This window comes from Geotrypetes seraphini, chromosome 6, assembly GCF_902459505.1.
Source record: "Geotrypetes seraphini chromosome 6, aGeoSer1.1, whole genome shotgun sequence".
Taxonomy (NCBI): Eukaryota; Metazoa; Chordata; class Amphibia; order Gymnophiona; family Dermophiidae; genus Geotrypetes; species Geotrypetes seraphini.
In genome coordinates this window covers 182,209,486-182,231,338 of record NC_047089.1, presented here as the reverse complement: position 1 = coordinate 182,231,338, position 21,853 = coordinate 182,209,486, and the positions used below count along the sequence as shown (strand labels likewise).

Below are 21,853 nucleotides of genomic sequence, written 5' to 3'. Positions count from 1 at the left end.
ATGACTGTGCTGAAATCAGCTGCAATGAATCATCTTAGACCCGCACCCAGCCCCCCTGCTCTGTCAGAGTCTGCACCCAGCCCCCCTCCCTCCCTCCCTCCCCCAATGCTTTACAGGACTCCCTGGGGTCTGCTGTAAGCCCTGGTGGGCCAGGACAAGAGAGATCCCTCCCGTGTTCTGTCCTGGCTGACTCTGACACATCTCACCTCCCTCCCACTTCCCAGAATTTAAAAAAAAATCTACTTTAAAACCCTGGTGGCCCAGCGGTGAACTGGGTCAGGAACGATCTTCCTACGTTCCTGCCCTGGGCAGAGCTGCTATCTGAAATGGGTAGTGCAAGTTCTCGCGGCAATCTTGTAAGTTTCCGTGGTCTTGTGAATTTGCCATGAGAAATCGTGACAGACATTTCAGATAGCGGCTCTGTACAGGAAGATTGTTCCTGTCCCGGTTCACCGCTGGACCACCAGGGCTTTAAAGGTAGGTTTTTTTTTTTTTTAAGTCCGAGAGGCGGGAGGGAGATGGGATGTGTCAGAGTCAACCAGGACAGGAGGCAGGAGGGATCCCTTCTGTCTGGCCCACTGCTGGACCACCAGGGCTTACCACAGGCCCGAGAGAGGCCTGCAACAGGTCCAGGAGGGGGATGGGTGGGCGCTGACCCAAATATATACCAAGACTCCCATTTTGGGGTTATTTATTTTGGTCCAAAAATCTTGGTTATATTCAAATATATACGATACCCATGAAAGTGATACAGTTGTCAGCATAAATTATCAGATACAGCAACCATTTAAAAAAATCTGACTAGTCTAAGTTACATGCCTTGGGGTGGGGTGAGCAAGTAGAAAAGAGCTACAAGTTGAACAAGCCAGAGGCATTTTTGAAGAAAAACATCTTAAGATCTTGCTTAAATTTTGTGAGGGAATCCTCACCTCTTAATTTAAGGAGCCAATGTGTTCCGATGCATAGGCGCCTGAAACCGGAAACTTTAAAATCAATATTTAAATCAAGAAGGTTGCCATTTTGGGAAAGAAGGGAGAATAGAGGGGAGACCGAGAGAGGGGAGGGGAGGGGGGAGAGAGAGAGAGAGACTGGGGAGAAGGAGACCTTGTTGTGTATTTCTGTTAGTAGAATTTGGTTCAAGATAGACACCCTTTTATATATTACTGAAAATGTCTACAGTCTGGTGGCTACACAAACTTCTACTTTTACCACTTTAGAGAATGACACAGTGTCAAAATTCATTACTGTTCTCGTCCCCGCGGAAAACAATCCATTTTTTAGTGTCTATCTCAGCTCAGTCCTTTTACACCAGCATTCTTCAATGCAAGGCTTGAGGGTCAATGGCTGTGCCCATTCATACTCTGATTCTTCCCTCTCTCCTTAAAGAGATGGTTTCCCATGGTTATCCGTGGGGATGGGAAAGGTGACAAATTTGTCACTATGTCATTCTCTACCACTGAGCTTGGGCTCCAGCATGGAAGTGATGATCCTCTTACAGTGCCATCTTGAAGCAGACAAAATTCTCCCCCATAAGGCAGCATTTGTAACTTGAGATATGAAGAGCAGCAGTGAGTAAAGGGTTAAGAACTCAAGTAAAGACTAGATGGGGACAAATAGCTGAAGGTGTGTTGCATATGGGAAATTTATACACTCATCCACCAAAAGTGGAAGAGTATCAACTGTGCAGACTAGAGGGCCGACCTGATCATTATCTGCCATCATCTGCTGTGTAAACTACACAGAGCTGTTTTTGTTAGCAGTTTCAGGAGTGAGACCTTTTGGCTAGTCCAGGTTTTGAACTTACATCCCGAAGCAGTGTGTTTTTTTGTAGGCCCCAATTCTACTCAGCATCTCTTGGATAGACTGCCTGAAATCTCCCTCTTGAAACAGGATAACTTGGCAGCTCTAAGCTCTACCTCTTCAACTATCCTGAGGATATAAACCCAAGCCTCCAGCATGGAGTATGTATGATATATCCTGCCACTAGGCAAGAAATGTAACAAAAGGCAATGTGGACCAGCACAGAATCTGAGAAGTGCCCTAGTTATTTTCCTCTCTGCACATCATATTATTATTGTGTAAATTATCTCCTTCTATCCCAGGTTTTTTGTTTGGTTTTACCTTAACTGCTGAATGTATTGGCAATACGTGTAAAATTGTCATGCCAATAAACTTTATGAGGTACATAATCAAAACAAAAATATGTCCAAAACCCCGCCTAAATCAGCACTTGGATGACCTAAAAGACAAGTCGTCCAAGTGCCGATAATCGAAACGGATTTTTAGACATGTCTAGAGGCATCTTAGGCCTCTTGACTGTTGCTGTGCATCCAGAGTGAAAAGGGGCATTTTTCGAGGAGTGGTTAGGGCTGGAGGTGGGCGGGATGTGGACCAACCAAACTTAGTCGTCCTGCAGCAAAAATCGAAAGTTTGACAAGACTGCCTGGACGAAACTTATACGTTGTGACTTAGGTGATCTAAAAACAGGTCTAAGTGCCCAAAAGGTATCCAAAGTGACCAGATAACCACTGCAGGGACAAAGTACAGACCCACATACACTTCTTTAGTGATCATTGACACCCCCCCCCACACCTGCAAGGGAGTTGTGGTGAGATGTTTATGTGGCACCCTTTTTGTGAAGTTCACAGCAGTGCCCTGTAAGGTACCCTACTACTCTGTTGCCATGTCTGGGTGGCCAGTCCATCACTTTGCTGACCCCTCCCACATCCAAAAGATTTTGTTCTATGCATTTTGGACTTGGACAATTTTTTGGATAAGAAAGCGATATAAAGATAGACGATTCTCCCTCCAAAATATTTTGGACGTATTTTTCAAGAATGGACTTTAGACACTGCTGACTTTGGGCGACTATTGCCCTAGGCCCAAAACAGACTTAGATGTTTTTGGGGTTTTTTTTTTTTAATTATTATGCAGCTCCATGTGAATAGTTCTGTTCCCAGTCACAAGACCTTAAAGTTGTAAAATACCAGAGATTAATGAGACAGGTTCATCTCTGGGGGTTTCTGCCACACACTGGAATTTAACAACAAGGGGTTTCTGCCACACACTGGAATTTAACAACAACAAAAAAAAAGAAATGACCAAGGTAAATATAACACACTCTTTATTTCTATAAAACATTGTTAAAACAGTTGCACGCCTCTGTAGCCTCCCCAGTGGCTCAGGTTAGCATGAGGCTGACGGCCAAGGGTGCTGGGGACACGTGTAAGAGACATTTGGCTGCTTTAATCTGTGCGCCAGCTGGGAGCTCTCAAAGTATGTCCGCCATGTAAACACTGACCTCAGCCCTTACTGACTCCCTTTGTGTACACTGCTCACCCCTCCCCCACCCCATGGCTATCAATCTCAGCTTTCTTTACCCCTCCTCCATACATACAACTACTACCTCTCCAATTACATGTGCCTTCTCCAAGAAAAAATTAACCCATCAATGCTTCCACTTCCTTTATAGGCTCAAACCATACTCTCTGCACACTTGCTTAGGCATGGATCTCACCATCACCACATTCAGAACCTCTATTCCCCATAGACAAATCTCCCTGAGGTGCTCAGAAAATGTTTCTCTACCTCAGTCTCCCGCAAACTTTTTAATGCCGCAGCACATTAAACTCGGTGCCGCGGCTGGAGGGCATCCGGAAATACGCAGACGTTGACGCGATGACATCGCATGTGTGCGTGACGTCATTACGTCAACATCCGTGCGTGTGCGGAGGCCCTCCAGCCACGGCCCTGAGCCTATTTTTACGGCGGTACGGGTTACTAACAGAGGAGAGGTGCAAGGACAGAAGAGGTGCCGGCTGACAGCCTACAGGACATGCCTCTCGCCGCGAGAGGCACATCCTGTAAGCAGTCAGCTGGTGTTGGCGCCTCTCTTCCTCGCCGGCGTCTTGCGGCACACCTGGAATCTGCTGCAGCACAAGTTTGCAATACACTGCTCTACCCAGCGCATTTTTTCTAGCAAAATAGTCCTGGCACTCAAATACCAGGCCATTCTTCAGGAGTGGGGTGATCATTGAAGGGCCTACCTATCCCACAGTCACCAGGCCCCCTGCAACCAGTCACAGAATCCATGAAACGGCAGCACTGAGTGTGCAGAACCTGAGCTCTTTTTCCAAATACTTAGGGACTATAAGTCATTTTTATTAAGCCATAGAAAAGGTGCCCTCTCAAAAAGGCCCTGCCTCTACCCCATATACACTGAACAAATGGGCAGGAAGCCTAACTTGCACTCCAGCACGCTGTATACTTCCCCCTCAATATTCATGGGGGTTAGGGGCAGAGGCGGCCCGTGAATATTAAAAAAACGTGAATAACTTTTAGGACTGACTCTGATCCACCCCCACCTCCTTCCTGCCTCCCGAACCTCTCCACACCTTACCTGGTGGTCTAGCGGTGAAGTGGGGGCAGGAACGATTGTCCTACGCTCCAGCCCCATAAAGAGCCGTTACAAAAATGGCTGCCGTGAGACTGCGGGAATTCACAGCAGTCATTTTTGTGGACGGCTCTGCACGGAGCAGGCTCATAAGACGATCGCTCCTGCCTTGCTTCACCGCTAGACCACCAGGTAAGGTGTGGAGAGGTCCGGGAGGCAGCAGGGAGGCGGGGGTGGTTCTGGATTTAGAAACTCACGAATAACTGAAGTCGTGGGTCCTATACCCACAAATTGGGAGGGAGAAGTGTATATTCTTCTTCTTCCCACCCCCCCCTTCATTACTGTATATAGTACAACACAGCAGATTCCATCATCCCTTCCCTTCCCACTCAGTCTGGTTCTGTTAAAGCATAAAATAGAACCAGTTTTGCTTTTTATTATAGCTAAGACCAGTCGCTCTGTCCCAGCTGACCCATCCCCCCATTCACTCTAGACAACCGCAGACAGGTTGGGTGGAGATGAGCATAGGGCACACGTGGTCAGGCAAGAATTTGTTCACAGTTCAACTGCACTTTAGCCTTCAGCTGCATAAAATATCCAAAGTATTATGGGCCATCTAAAATGTTTTACAAAACATCAAAATTTCTAAGAACTCAAATCTGGCCCACAATTTTATGCCAACAAGAAAGGCAGATCTGGGCCAGGTAAAGTTAAGGGTGAGAAAAGCAAACTTTGAGCAATAGGAGTCTTGCACTGGGCATGTAATGCAGCCCTGCACACAAGAAGAGATGAAGAGGGAGACAGGACAAAGGCAGCTTTCTGCTGAAGTGAATTTAAAAAAAAAAAATAAAAAAATCTAAAATTCAGCAGAAAAATGAGCTGGTATTGGAGTCATGGGGAAATAAAAGGGTTTGAAGGCGGAGGTTGTAATCAGTGGCTTTGCCGGGATTCAGCAGAATGTGCTGACATGTTCCAGCAGAGGGGGAGGGGGGAGGATCAACTCCTGGAGACACCAATCCTCCACTCCTCTCCAGAGCTGGGGGTGGCTGTGGGGGAAAAGCTCTCCAACGCTCCACAGAAAGAGCGCCTACTAATTTACTCTAGGCCCTCTACCCAAATTCCAGAGTCCCCAGCACAACCAGAAGCACAGGCTAGTATGGCGGAATGCCTAGCTCACACAGAGAACACTTTTCCAGAAAGAAACCCAGAAGTCCCCCAGAGATAACCTGTTATTCCACTCTTCTGGTTTATGTCGTGCTACAGGGGTTAGGAGTGAGGTCATTATTGTCATGGAATTAACAAAACTAACCCATGTGGAGACAGTACCCCTTTAACTGGAACAGAAATTGATTTATAGAAATGTCCCAGACAGAGGCCCTGCCTTGCAATATGTTAGTAACACAGGAGATCCTTATTAGGATGCACTGTATGACTGAAACCCTGAGCAGAACGGAGTTGTTGATAATGTAACAGAAAGGCAGTGAATATGCCTGTCGCAGGAATTTTTTTTTCTCTTGGTTAGAATAGAAGTGAAAGCAAACAGCATGTGCTGGGTAAGTTAGGCTGGGCTGCCCTGTAACAATCAGTCACAGACACCTTGACACTCTGCAGCACAGGGCAGAATTAGTGAAGACTAATACACGAAAATGAAGCAGAGATTGTATCCAGGAGTCAACGAATGTCACCTTCTTCAAGGGAGCAGACTGTTTTCCCCGGGTCTGAAGGGTGTGTGTGAGTAGTTTATACTAATGGCTGCATCTACCACAGTTGTGCCTGCACAAAAAAACTTACCGTGCAAGTGTCTTCTTAGAAGGCAGTTGTCTGCTGGGCAGTATCAAGAATTATAATATTGCAGGCCATGGACTGCAAAATGTGAAAGGATGGGTGGGTGGGTGGAAGGGAGGGAAATATCATCCCCCATACAGCTGCTTTAACCTACTGAACCAACAGCTGCTAGGATCATTATGCATGCACAGCCCCTGCCCAGAACCTACAGGCCAGCAGGCGTGCCGGCAGAAAGCGTATTTTTCCAGAAAGTTTTTTTTTAAAAATGGGAAATAAAGAGCAGTCCATAGAAACAGCCAAGAAGAGGAAAGAACGTTCTAGAACAGCTGCAGCCTGGAGCGTTTTCCATAAATTTCCTTAGACTAGGTTACTAGTGAGGGAGAAAAAAAAACACACTTATTTTTGGCAATTCCGAAGAATAAGCAGTTCTGCAGTATAATAATATACTAAGACACAATCTAAACACACCTGTTACTGCTTACAGCTCCAGTGAGGAACAGCCTGAGGTCAAATTCTAGTTGTTTGTGCTGTATTCATAAGTGCCTCCAACTGCTCAAGCCCCCAAACTATAGGGATCCATGCCAGCACAAAGCCAACAGATGCACAGAGCTCTCTTCCAAGGTTCTGCCCTGGCTCTTAGCACATGTAACACTGGGTCTCCTGCCATCTTTTTCCAAGGTCATTTTACATCTATTTGTGTTTATTATCATCCTGTGCAATACCTCTCTCCTACAGCAACTCTGCTGTATTCATAACTGGAGTGTAAGCATTCTGGGGTATTCCTCGCAATCCTACCACCCACTGCTGCTACTAATTTCTAGAGCACTACTAGAAACATCTTAGAGCCAGGTCCTGCTTCACAGAGCTTATAACCTATTCAAGACAAACAGATCAAAAAAAAAATTAGCACAAATGATTCCCAAACCTGGTTCAGGATATCCACAATGAATTCCATGAGAGGCATTTGCATGTACTGCCTACACTGTATGCAAATAAGTCTCATGAATATTCATTGTAGATAGCCTGAAAATCTGACTGGCTGGGGTGTCTCCAGAACCAGGTTTCGAAACCACTGGATTAGATGTGTCTTGAGAAATGATTAAAAATATGAGCAAAAGGAGGAGAATGAAGGATTACGATTTAAAAAGCAGCCTCAAAATGGCAGGAAGTCTATTCTAGGTGTATGGTGCAACAAGGTGGAAGGAATGATCTAGAGCTGGCCAAGAAGAAAAAAAAGACACAGATAAAAGTGACATCTGATGAGCAGAGTTCCCAAGAAGGGGTGTAGGGAGACATAAGAAACAGAGACTGTGCCTGAATTCAAAAGGGCCTAGGATAGTCACATGGGATCTCTCGGAGAGAGAAAGAGATAATGGTTACTGCTGATGGGCCGACTAGATGGGCCATTTGGCCTTTATCTGCCATCATGTTTCTATGAGATACTGAAGAGCTGCAGAATAAATACACTTGTAGGTCAGTAAAAGGTTTTAATTCTAGATGAAAACAGCCATGGAGCCAATGGGTCATGTGAGAATAGTGATACTGATACAAGATAAGACCTACAAGGAGAATTATGAAGAAAGACTCAGTTCCAATTGCAATAATTTAATCTATGCAGGAGGTGACTGTGGGTAAGGCTTTTGGTAGTATGTTCAGAAAGGAAGACATCCTCCTACATTGGTAATATTTTTAACTACCAGATGAGACAGCTAAGTACTCCTAGCATTAGCGCCAGGAAGAAAGACAGGCAGACATTATAATGAACACATCACGTCAAAAGCTAAAATAGGTTTCCGTCCAACGGGAATAGAAGGCCAAGTCTCACAGTCTAATTCCTAAATGCAGTCTCTGGAGTCCAATGTGGCAGAGGACACAGGATGTCACTGGAGGTCTTGCACCAATTACCGGGGAGGAGGAACCCCGTGGGGGGGCGATAATAGAGGGTGAAATCATCTGCCAAGCTCTACATAAACATCTTACGTCACCTTGGTGCTGCAACTTGCCAGTGGGAGCTATGGCATGTCTCGCATACTTATATAAAGGGAGGGACAGGTTCACCATCTTCTGGGTCCATGATGAAAGAAAAGCAGAGCCGAGGGCAACTCTAATCTCTCTGACAGCTACAGGAACAATTACACTCAGCTGAGTAGGAACATGGCTGTCCTGCCTCTTATCAGAGTGACTGGCAAACTGCTCTTCACAGATACACTAAGCTTCTCACTGCCACATTGAGAAGTATTTGTGACCTGTCGGCCTGAATATACATACTTTATGGGCAATGGCACAGCAAGAGCCAAGCAGCCAGAGGCAGTATCTTTGTGCCAATCCATGCTATCATGGCCTCCTTCACACACAAAAAAATAACCCCCAAAACCTAACAGTGGATCCAGCAAAGATAACAGACACACAGCAGCAACACAGAGGTAAACACAGACAGGCCATCGGATTCTCTTTTCCAGTCAAAACAGACATTCTGGGAAGAGCAAGATCAGGCTGGGAGAAGAATTGGGAGGAGTACGTGTGGGGTTTTGTGCAAAGATGTCCCGGGATCAGTTGGAACATGCATTAGTGTACATTTGCACAGGCATGCTGGGAGTAGCATGGGCATGCTGGGGTCTGCTGTCATGCAGGAGATAGGAGGAGTGTTCTGTACTCACGGCCATAGTAAACAGTCTTCCTGGCGACAGAGTTCCAGTCCATTGCTTCAGTGCACATGCTTAGCAGTGCCATTGCTGCCAGCAACCCAGGACCTAGCATGGCACTACTGTCTCGTCTCGCTGCTCTCCCAATAAGTCCAAGCGCCTACAACAGTTTGCCTTGGATCTCTGCCTGCGTCCACTCCACCTGTCACTGAAGAAAAGAGAGAAAGCCAGCAGTTACACGATCAGGAGGGATGAATAATGGAAGAGGGAAGTCAGCGATGAGGGAGTCATAGAAAGCAAGATTCTAAGTTTCCTGTGGGTCCTTTTCACACACTTTCCGGCAAGAGGCTGCCCGAGTCCAAGTAATAAATGAGCAAATGAGAAACTGAAGTAATCAATGACATGAGAAAACAAAAATGTTAGGCTAAAAAAACCAAACAGAAACCATACAAACACCCTACATAAGCACTAGATAACCTGCTTACCTGGTGGGTTTCATAAATTAAAAGATTTCCTGCACTTTAACAATTTTAAATTTTAGACTTGAGTTGTTTCTATCAAATAGTAGGGAAAAAAAGCTCAGTGCTTGGGCCTGCCTTATAGCTCATGAGGAGGACCAAGGCTCAATTGCTTGGAGAGAGGGAATTCTTCACTGTGAGACTGACAGAATGCAGAGACAGCGTTTGCAGCCCAGGAATGGGGGTGGGGGTGAGGTGGAAGGTAAGCCTGGGAAGCTCAAAGGAGCAGGCCAAAAAAAAAACCCCTAGGGAATATCCACAGTAATTTAAAATGAAAAAATAATTTTGTGTTCTCAAAGCTATACATTGAGATTTTTCTGTGTGAGAACTCTTATTAATACTCAATAACTAATGATACTGCTAGGTACTCCTCCGAACGTATCAAAAGTGACTTCATGTCTCTGGGAGAGAAAGTGCAGCAGTCAGATGCACAGTTGGTATTCTCATCAATCCTCCCTGTCAAGGGTAAACATGAAAAAGGATCTGCAAAAGTTGGAAGAATGGTCCGAAGTCTGGCAACTAAGATTCAGTACAAACAAGTGCAGAGTGATACATTTGGGAAGTAGAAATCTGAGGGCGATGTATGTGGTGGGAGGCGAGAGGCTGATGAGCACAGATGGGGAGAGGAATCTTGGGGTTATAATATCTGAGGATCTGAAGATGACAAAGCAGTGGCTTTAACCAGGCTGTATAGAGAAGCTTAACCAGCAGAAGAAAGGAGGTGTTGATCACTATACGGTTCGTTGCTGAGTTTCAAGGCGCCTCTACCTGTGCCTAAAAAAAAATTGGTGCCAGGATCACGCCTCCATAGGCGTTTTAGGTTGCCTAACGCCACTGTGGGCGTGGCTAACCCTGGAAGTGGCGTTAGGTGGGCTAAAGTGGCTGCAGAAGCGCGATTCACATCAAGCCAGAAATGTAGGCCTGAAAAATCCTGGCCTACATTTCCGGCACCTACCTTTGCTGGAGGCACAATTCCATTCTTGGTGCCATTGTGTGATTGGCACGCAATCAGATGTCGCTTTTAAAGGTGGCCACCGTGCCGGTTAACGAATCCAGGCCTTAGTGCTTACAAATAGGGAAAGTGTTTCTGATGTTACAGTGGGTAATCATCTGGCATCCAGTGATCACTGCATAATGTGGTTTAATATTAAGATAGGTGTAGATAGAAGTCATTCAGTAAAGGTTTTAGACTATAAAAAAAACTAACTTTGCTCAAACAGGACATTATGTCAAGGAATTAATACTACGCCTAATTGACTACTGTAATATCCTCTACCTCCCATGCCCTACAACCATAACAAAACAACTACAAACTATCCAAAACACAGCACTAAGACTCATCTACTAATTAAAGAAACATGATCACATTACAGAAGCATATCTCCAATCACACTGGCTTCTGATCCCAGCAAGAATACAATTTAAATTCTACTGCCTACTATTTAAGACTTTATACGGAGACAGTCCAAACTACCTGAATAACCGCCTCATCCACAACACCGCAACCAGACATAGGAAAACTCACACCCCATTCTCATACCCCCCAATTAAGGAGGTCAAACGGAAAAAACTATATGATGGCCTCCTGGCCACTCAAGCAGCCAAACTAGACAACCAAATCGCCAATCTACTGACGGCATCCCTCAACTACAAGACTTTTAGAAAAGAAATAAAGACCATACGCTTCAAGAAAACTCTGAAAAAAGAAATAATACCGCAAGTCTCAAACTCCACCTCTCATTAAAGCCAACTACCTCAAACAAATAACCTTACCCATTTCTTACTCCTTTTGAAAATGACCAATTTTTTTTTTTTTTTGTAAGTTCTTGTTGTAATACATCTTGGATAATTCTTTTGTAATCCGCCTTGAATTGCAAGGTAATGGCGGAATAGAAATCCCTAATGTAATGTAATGGTTACATCTGGAAGAAGTAGGAATGCAGTGGACAAAACTGAAAGGAGCTATTGTAAGAGCAACAAACCATTTTGTTAGGAAAGTAAGTAAAAGGAAAAGAAGGCTGTTTTGGTTCTCAAAAGTAGTAGTTGCATCTACAACAGATTGCAGAAAGACAGGCAAAAATATCTGGAAAAGTTAAGAGAGGCTGGTCGTGTAGTCAGGAAAGCAAAGATACAAATGTGGTATTGTGAGACTCAGAGGTGAAGGGGAGAAATATATAAAAGCTGATAAAGATAAGGCTGAATTGTTTAACAAATATGTCTGTTCTGTGTTCACAGCTGAAGCACTGGAGTGGGACCAAAAAGACAAATTCAATTAAGGATGGTAGATCCTGATCAATTTTTAGAGGATTGTGTTCATGAGGAACTAGCTAAATTAAAAGATGGACAAAGCGATGGGGCTGGGAAGTTCTGGCAGCTCCATTTACTGACCTTTTCAATGCTTCTCTAGAGTTGAGAGTGGTACTGTAGGACTGGAGAAGGCAGATGTGGTCCTTTTCCACAAAAGTGAATGTAAGAAAGAAGTAGGGAACTACAGGCCTATAAGTCTGAATTCTGGGATAAGTAAATTAATGGAAACACTTTTAAAACAGAGAATAGTGAAGTTTCTGGAATACAGTAAATTTCAGGCCCAGAGGCAACATGGATTCACTAGAGGCAGTTCTTGTCAGACAAACCTGATCAATCTTTTTGACTGGGTGACCAGAGAATTAGATAGAGGGAGTGCGCTAGATGTGGTGCATCTTGTGGTCTTTGAAAGTGTTCCACACAGATGTCTAATAAATAAACTGAGTGCCCTCGGTATGACCCCAAAATGATAGAATGGGTAAGGAAATGGTTGAATGGAAGGCGACAGAGAGTAGTGGTCAATGAAGATCACTCTGAGGAAAGGGATGTTACCAGTGGTATGCCTCAAGCAGTGGCATACCAAGGACGGGGTGGGGGTGGACTGCCCTGGGTGCACGCCCTAGGAGGGTGCACGGCCAGCCGGATCTGGAACCTCCCACCCTACTCTTTAACGGGACCTGCACCTCAGTGCGGCTGCCGTACTTATTCTAGAGCAGAGTTGGCAGCCACGCTGAGGTGCAGGAAGGTCCTGCAATGACTGCGGCTGCCGGCTCTGCTCTGGAAGTGTAGGGGTGATTCCTGCTTCACACCTAAGGTTAGGCCTCACTCATGTCAAGCAAGCTTGAACCATCTTTCCTGCATGAACTATCTCTGCCTGATGCATTCTGGATGTGCTTATAAGAACTGTGTGTTTCAGTCAAGGACAAGTAGCCCACCCTACTTGTCCAGCTTCTGTGTGAAACCTGGAGGAGTTATGACCTATGTTATGATCTATGTTTTGTGCTTATCATCTATGGCGCCATCCAAGGCCTCTGCACAAGAAAAGACTATTCATTCTTGCTGTTCTGCTTTGATTGGTCTTGGAGGGTCATCTGACATGACCTAAATAGAAAGGTGTTTGCGAGGATTTAGACTATGTTTTGATGCGAGGGAGCTTGGATCAAAACTTAGGTTTCTCTGTACACTACACCGTAACAATAAGAACTGATAAAAGTTGCCTCTTATGACCTGCTCTCATATGAGAGTGAAGACGCAGAACTGTCTTTTATACATATTTGGTTTCAATCACAAAAGGAACTCTAGCTAATATATATTAGAGCTGCTCCAGTGATAAACGGACTTGTCCGACCAGAAGAAGTTCTATCATCTGCTAAGCAGAAGGAAAAGAAGAATTCCATCTCCCGGATTCGCTGAGGAATAATCTAAGGGTGAGAAAAGGAATTATCTCTTCTTTTAGCTGGGCTAGATAGAATTGGTTATGGATAGGAATGTTAGGTCCCCTTGGTGATAAGCTATAATAGATTGCTGCTATTTTCAGGACTTAGTGTTGTAATTGCTTTGGGTATAAGAATTAGTCATATTTACTAATTTACTTAGTGATTACTGTGTAATAATTATGTGCTCAAATATATGTATGTATTCAGATATATTGTGAACAATAATTAGTTATTATTTGCTGCTGGCTTGTGAATATATATTTTTATAGCTATAACAAAATACTTCATATAGCTTGGGTTTCTCTGTATTTGTATAAGTTGGCATAAATCCGAATCCGTGGGTGCAGTATGGTGTATCCTAGAAACGAGATGTGCATGTGACTTGTTTATGTTGCACTAATTAGTTATACCCATAAATCTGCCTACAGAAGAAGTACGTGACGTTGGAGGGGGTGGACTGGTAGCCACAGTCATCACGAGCCTTTGCTGCAACTCCCCGTGTCTGCCGGTCCACCTCCTCCGACGTCACATACCTCTTTCGGAGCAGAGCCAGCAGACGCAGTCATCGTGGGATCTTGCTGGTTTGGAGGGAGAGAGAAAGAAGCATAGAAGGGTAGTGGAGGTAGAGAAAAAGGAGCATAGAAGGGTGGTGGAGGGAGAGAAAGGGGGTCAGGGTGGTATGGAAAGGTGGTAGAGGGAGAGAAAAGGGGGAGATGCTGATGGAATTGGTGTGCAGGGAAAGGGGAGAGAGACATAAGAGGGAAGGATACTGGATGGAATTGGGTAGGAGGGAAAGAAAGGTGGCAGATGCTGATGGAAGTGGGGGGAAGGGAGAGGAGAGAATGAAATGCCAGACCATGGGGGTGTGGGAGAGGGAAGGAAAGGAGAGGAGAGAGATGCCAGACCATTGGAGGAGGGAAGGGAAGAAGATGGACGCCAGACTAATGGGGGTGAAGGGAAAGATGAGGGGAGGCATACAGTTTCTGGAAGGAGCATAGAAGGAGAGAAGATGCCATATAGAAGGGGCAGTGAGAGGGTAGACAGTGGATGAAAGGAAGAGAGTGACAAGAAGATGAGGAAAGAAGAAACCAGAGAAGACAAGGTAGAAAAAAAATTTCTATTTATTTATTTTTTTGCTTTAGGGGAGATACATCGCTGTTTCTGTGGTGCTGCATTATATGCAGAGTCCAGCTTTTTGGTGGTTCAATTTAACCTTTGTCTATGTATTTCTATTTTATCTCCCCTTTTACAAAACTGTAGAGAGTTTTTTAGCGCCAGCCGTGGTGATTAACAGCTCTGATGCTCAGAATTCTATGGGCATCTGAACCGTTACCACCGTGGCTAAAAACCACACTACAGTTTTGTAAAAGGGGGAGGGGTTAGTTTGTGATTACATATTCCATACTAGGCAAAGGTATTCTGTGTGTTCGAAAGACATGGTTTTCTGTTAGGATTGACTATGCAGGATTGATCTGTACTAGTTTGGCTTGTTTAGTTTTACAATGGGTGTTTTGATGTTGTACTGCTCACTGCAGTGGTATGTAAGATGCTGCCTTTTCCTAGGTACACTCTTGTGTGATGTGTGGATTGTTACTAAAAATGTTTTTCATATAGATGGGGGTGTCAAAAAATGATGGGCCCCAGGTGTCATGTATGCTAGGTACACCACTGACCTCAAGCTTCTGTTCTTGGGCCTTTCTTTTAACATTTTTGTAAGTGATATTGTTGAAAGGCTTTCAGGTAAGATTTGCTTCTTTGTGGATGATACTAAAATCTGCTATTGAGTAGCCATCCCTTATGTTTACTGACTCCAATATCTCATTTGAATGGCATTAAGCACGACTAGATAACAGTCCCTGATCCTTTCCTCTCACTTCAAAGCCTCCTCATATGGAACAGAGAGGTAACAGCATCTGGAGAGACAAGTCCAGCCCCAAAACGAGGAAGGGGAAGATTTCCTTCATGTACCTTCATGGAGCCTAGATACCAGAGGTACCTAAGGGCACTGCTGCAAGGATGCTCACACCTCTGCCCCAAAAAGCAGTCTCTTTTCCTGGTATTCCAGGTGATACATAACTTGGGTCGGAAAGAGTGGTTTAAACTTTAGAGCATCCCCAAGGCACTTTCAAAGGGCAGAGGTGAAGAACCCCAGGGCACAACACAGTACTTTACAGAGAACACAGCTTTAAAAAATGCCCAATCTCATCAACACCGGGTACTTAACAGCTGTGAACATCTGCCCTTTTGATTTCCTCATCCCCAGGAATAACCCAATTAAGTTATAATTAGCCACTAAAAATCTCAAAAGCTTTGTTTAAAGTTTAAAATAAAACAACAAAAACCACATTTTGGGTTAAGGTTCATCAAAGCATTATCCAGCTCTTGTCAGCAGTACACAGAGTGATGGAAAAAAAAAGTAAGAACTTTCCCACAGTCAGTACTCTTGCATCATCCCCTACAGCGCCTCATGTTAGGAGACAATGGAACTGCAAGAACCTCAACCAGCACTTCCACACCATTCCTTACATGAGTGCTTCCCAAACTTTTCATAACCATGAGTCCATTTACAGAAGTGGCTCCAAATATCATATGACCCAATTTTACCATTTCTTCCCATACCTCTGATCCAGGCCCAACCATCAGCACCAGTAGGGGTCACTGCAGCAGTTTCTGCCTTCCATCAAGCCTGCACAGTATCCCAGCAATCTACACAGACTGAAGATGCTGCTCTCCAGAGATTTACTCTTTTCCCCAGCTGCTTTCATGACTCCAGATGAAGAGTTTGTGGCCCCATTTGGGATCAAGATTCACAGTCGTATAAATACTTCCCTACTGAGAGCAGCACTTCTGCATTGTTCCCTTCAGCGCCCCCTGTTGAGCATGGCTGAGAATTCCTCCTATAGGTAAACTCTACCAAAAAAGTTGAAATATATCATTTAAGGTGATAGCTGTTTTATTTTGCTTTTCTGCAGGCCGAGTAATATGAGAACTTTCTGTCCTTGAGGCTGTAGCTGCATCCTTTCCTCTGGGAAGGAACTAACATTGGAAAAGAACAGACCTGAAACAGAAGCAGCTACTCTTCCTGATGTACAAATCAGATGTGGATGAAATCCTGTAAACTGCTGGAAATCAGAGCCCATCCATTCACCTCCAAAGCAGTAGTATAGGCTGTGTACTGACTCTTATGCTCACCCATTATTCTGCAGTTTTCAATTTCAGATTCTGGGAGGGTATATTAAGTGTGGATGACTGACAGATCTGAGGCCCAGATGCACTAAAGCCAGTGATCATCGCTCAACCTGTTTTGACAGCTTTAGCGACGATCGCATTTGCCGACTTAATGCCCAAAACGGCTCAACATGTATTTTTCCCCTCTTGATCGCCCATTTTCCGATCCGGCCATGCAAATTAGCTTAAACCCCATACAAACTAGCCAAGCGATTGATGCACTAACATCGCTTGGTTATGCAGACAAAAAAAAGCAATAGTTTTAACGATCTGAAAAAAACGACAGGTCTGCCTGTTTTTGTTTTTTCATTTTTTTTTTTTTTTTAAATGGCACACATAGTTTGCATGAATTACACATGCAAAATATCAGTCCCATAAAAAAAAAAAGCGCCTCCCCCTGCGATGATTGCCCTCCCCGATGACCCCTGACAAATGCAGAACAGGGAATCCTCCCCCTTGCACTAGTGAAAATTGGCAGGAGGGCTGCCCATTCCCTCCTGCCCCTCTATGCGAGAAAAATGGTAGGAGGTTGCCCACTCCCTCCTGCCATGCCACCCACCTTCCCCCATAGCAGTGAAACAACAGGAGGGATGCCCACTCTTCTGTCACCAAAGGCCCATTTCTGCACTAGTGAGGGGGCCGGGATCGAACACACAACTTCAGGGTGCTGAGACAGCAACTCTAACCACTAGGTTATTGCCTCCACTTATAGAATTTCCCACCGAGTGCTTAAACATTAGCATCCATTTATAGAATCACCATTTAAACTTCTATGGATCTGCTTATCTGGTGAACCTCTACTTCTTGGTGCCCTGGTGTAAGTGGACTGTACTGTTCCTATAGTCTCCGCCTTCAGTCTCTTCTCCTCTGCATCTCTTTCAGCCACTCCAAACTGAACTGCTGCCAGAAAAACTCCAAGCATAGGACACAATTCTTTCTGGCCCCAATAGGAAGTTTTTTTGGGGGGAAAAAGGGTCCCCTATCACAGCAACCAGTTGAATTTTATTAATCTTGCTCCTCCCTTGAGACCTCACCTCTACAGTACTTCTTTGCAGAATATAATTACATCAGAGTATGTGAACATTATGGAGTCCTATTTAGAAGGGGGGATTTATTGAATCTCTTACAGGCCCAGTATATGTCCAACAACTTTTCAAGATAGAGCAATCACTAAGAATTCCCCCTCCCACAAAAAAATAACATATTATTTAAAATCCCTAGTTCTGCAGCATCCTAGACGCAAAAGATCTCACTATAGCACAGAACTCCTGAGAGAGAGTGTGTGTCTTGGCAAGTTGCAGACATTCACTCCCCAGCCCCAGCCTCCTCCCCCTCCTGGAAACAGCTGCTGGAAAAAGCAAGGGAAACTCATGGCTGAGTTTTTGCCCACAAAAGTATCAACACAGTAAATGAGGGCAGAAAAAGGATCTGACTGCGTTAAAAGCACATCTCTACGTAAGCAACTGCAGTGAAGGAGAAATACAAAAACAGGAGGATTAATTCCAGTAACTACTGAGCTGGAAATTTAAGTCGCTCTCCTGAGAGAAGCCGATTCAGGAATCCGCTCAGACCACATCCAAAGGGCCAGAATGAATGTATTCTCCTGCAGAAAACCAATTAGCGGATGCTCCACAGGAGTTTCGTTTCACCACAGATGTTTTCCAAACTGCCCAGGCCTGAGCAAAATTTAGACTCATGTCTCTCTCTCACCTACTTAAAGAACTTACATACCCTTCTACTCACCCATGCTGCTTTTAAAGAGAAAAGAGGTACATACCAGAAATTATGGAATGGTACTTGCAAACATGTGAGGACCTGGGAGATATTTAAAAGATAAAAGGTTGGATGGTACACCCTGCACCCTACACACACCAATATTCTACCGATGGAGAGAAAAGCTCATAGAAAACCCATTACTCACTCCCAAACATAGTAGTTTTCTGGAGAGACCATAAGCAAGCATGGAGATTCAAAAATATATTTTATATGCTCTAAGATATATCCCTCATGTCCCCCTCCTTCTGAGACTGAGATAAATGATGGAACTTGAGAGGAAAGAGAGAAAAACTGACTAAATAATATATATTTGGTAAAATTGAGAACTTAAAATAAATAAAAAGGTTACTCACAATCTGTCCTGAGACCTTTTGATCCAGATTAGCTGTGAGCACACATGGGTGTGGTTATATTCTACATACTCATACCCAAGAGCTAAAATAACTTTTTGTTAACTGCTTTTTGGGGTGTAATGATCACTAGCTGTAAGCAGGTGGCCCTCTCTGTGAGAGCACAGGCTGGACTTTGTGCTGGAACATGGAGAGAGGAAGCCTTTTACACCGAGTGTAGTTCCCATCTATGGAAACAGGATATGCCACCCTCACAATGACTCTGGGGGTCCCACGTCTATCCGGAACAGGAAAGTAGGAGATAAGCAACAGGAGGTCACTAAGAGCAGAAATTTCAGCCCTTCCCAGGAAGCCTAACCCACTGACACACCGGCAGACCCCATGACAGCTTATCAAGTATATTCTTCCGCAGAACGTATAGGCAGTGGGCCAACACCACAGGAAACGTACCTGAGAAGGAATGGGGAAAGTGGGCAGCACTACAGTGTGGGACCAGGAAGTGGAACTTCCATATTCACATCATACTTTCTGCCACAGTTTCAAGGCACAGGAAGACCACATTAGCTTCTTCAGCTCTCCCCAAACCACACTAGTATCCGACAAGTCAGAGGAAGGAAAAGGTCGCCTAAGGTACAAAGAAAATCCTTCCTGACCCTGAAACTAACCTCAGGAGCAGCCCCTACCAATTAGAAATTCCAACAACACCCCTAGCCTTCAGGAACTCATCCCACGTCATTCTCCCCAAAAATGTCTGCATGGCCAAACCTGATTCACTGACTTTCAGTAGAAAGATTCCCCCCTCCTCTGATCACTTAAACAAACACCAAGAAATAGACTAGCTCATTTCTTCCTCAGCTCTCCTGCTTACCGGCACTTTTCACCTTATTCTTAAGTCTCTTTTCCAATGTCCCAAGATACAATATAGTCACACCATTTTTAGAATAAGAATGGGATTTAAAAGAAGCACATCCCAACCTCTCAAGAAAAAAAAGTACCAACCCCTTTCTCTTTTGAGTCTGTCAGTTGTTTATACTTGACCAAGGCTTTGGGGTGGTGCCTACATGTTGGCATCCTGATACTGCGTAGGGAGTGCCTATCCTATAGTAGCATCTGATCGCCCATATATATATATCCTGTACAGAATGCTGGAGAAACTTGGCATCAGTGCACCTTAAATTTAGGCGACTGCAGTTACACCAGATTTAGAGCTAGTACAACTGAGTGTGCCAAAATATGGCGAGGGAAAGTTTAACCTAAAATATTCTATAAGTTGTGCATGGAACTGGGAGAAACACATATGACCCACCCAAGCTCCGCCCATGTAGAAAATGACATGGGGACTAATTTTTCCCCGTCTCCACGGGAACTCATTTTCCCTTACTGGAGAGTTCTTTTCCTGTCCCTGCAAGCTCAGTCCTCACCTGCACAAGCCTCAGACACTTTAAAATCTTGGTGAATCTGTTCTTAGTGATCTGTAACTTGTCGTTAAAATCATCTGTAATACCTGAGGATTGGAGGATAGCCAATGTTACGCTGATTTTTTAAAAGGGCTCCAGGGGAGATCTGGGAAATTACAGACCGGTAAGCCTCACTTCAGTGCCGGGCAAAATGGTAAAAACAATTATAAAAAATAAAATTGTGGAACATGTAGACCAGGGGTGGCCAAAAGGTTGATTGCGATCGACCAGTAGATCACAAAGGCAATGCAAGTTGATCGCGGACCCCATCCCCAGGTTCCGTGATAGACTCAAGTTGCCTTCACGTTCTACCTGCATCCCGATGCCGTAAACAGGACAAAGAAGACCATCTTTCCTCCCACCGATGTCAGAGAGGAAGTTCCAGGCCAGCCAATCGCTACCTAGGGGAGGGAGGATGGTCAGCCTGGTGCTTCTGAATCGGGAAGCAGGGGGAGCTTGGGACGGCGGTGGCTTGGGAGCCTGTTGCCCAATGGCGGCAGCAGTGGCTTGGGGGGAGGGCAGGGAGAAAGAAAAAAAGGGGGCAGGGAGACCGAAAGAAAGAAAGAAGGGGACAGAGAGACAGAAAGAAAGAAGGGAAACAGAAAGAAAGAAGGGGACAGGGAGACAGAAAGAAAGAAAGGGGGATGGAGAGAGAAAGACTGAAAGAAAGAAGGGAAACAGAAATAAAAGAAAGGGGGGACAGGGAGACAGAAAGAAAGAAGGGAAACAGAAAGAAAGGGGGGGACAGAGAGACAGAAAGAAAGAAAGGGGGCATGGAGAGAGAAAGACTGAAAGAAAGAAGGGAAACAGAAAGAAAGGGGGCATGGAGAGAGAAAGACTGAAAGAAAGAAGGGAAACAGAAATAAAAGAAAGGGGGGACAGGGAGACAGAAAGAAAGAAGGGAAACAGAAAGAAAGGGGGCATGGAGAGAGAAAGACAGAAAGAAAGAAAGAAAGAGGGGGGCAGGGAGAGAGGAAGAAAAAGTTGGGGGAGGGAATGAGGTCTGGAGGAGAGGAAGCATACAGTAGGCTGAAAGAAGGGAAGAAATATTGGATGTACAGTCAGAAGAAAGTGCAACCAGAGACTCATGAAATCACCGGACAACAAAAGGTAGGAAAAATGATTTTTTTTTTTTTTAAATTATTTATAAGTTTCCACATTAACATATCAAGTAAACACTTGTACAGAAAGTTGGTTAGATGGAACAATTCTCTCAAAGTATAAAAACCGTCATACCTTGATTATCTTTAAAAGGGAAATAAAAAATAAAAAGAGAGTTATATAATTTCATCTAGCACAACTCAAGTCCTCAAGTTAAGATCCAAGAATTCACATAAGCGAGAAAAAAAAAGAGTAATAATCATTCAAGAAATATGCTAAGCATAGTGCTGAGGTAGGAGATACTTATTAAACTTCTAGAGCACTTATTGTTGTTCCACCATCTATTCGGGACATAGCCAAGAAAGCAGTTAACTGACAAGGTTAAAAAAAACCATATTTAACAGAACGGTGGCATATAATACACTTACCAGGATATCTCAGGTAAAAAGTTGCCCCTAACAGAATGACCCCTGGTCTCATAAGAAATTCTCGACGATGTTTCTGAGTCTCTCTTGAAAGATCAGGGTACATTTGAATTTTTAATCCTAAGAACGCTTTCTGTTTATTTTTAAAGAAAAGCCTCAATAACCATCCTTTATCAATCAAAAGAGCTACAGTTAATATCAATGTGGAAGATATTACCATGTCCTTATCAGACGTCTCCAAAATTTCCGACACATTTAAAGTTGCTTGTTCTGGTTTCTTCTGTACTTGAGGCCCATTTTTATTAGGAAGGTAATAAACTTGAGAAAATGGAGGAAGTGTTTCTTCAGGAACTTGTAAAATTTCTACCAGGTATCTCCTAAGCATCTCCCTAGGAGTCACCATTGTCAATCTTGGAAAATTAACAAGTCTCAAGTTAT

At 44.2% G+C, this 21,853-nt stretch overlaps 1 protein-coding gene across 2 annotated transcripts in view; it reads right to left on the bottom strand.

Moving 5' to 3' along the window:
- SEMA4C (semaphorin 4C) overlaps window positions 1–21,853 on the bottom strand; it is a 100,848-nt gene that overhangs the window by 54,407 nt on the left and 24,588 nt on the right. For both annotated transcript variants that reach the window (XM_033950258.1, XM_033950259.1), the window contains exon 2: window positions 8,836–9,028. In XM_033950258.1, coding sequence (XP_033806149.1) covers window positions 8,836–8,935 — 100 coding nt within the window. In that variant the 5' untranslated portion in view covers window positions 8,936–9,028. The remainder of the gene's footprint in view (window positions 1–8,835; window positions 9,029–21,853) is intronic.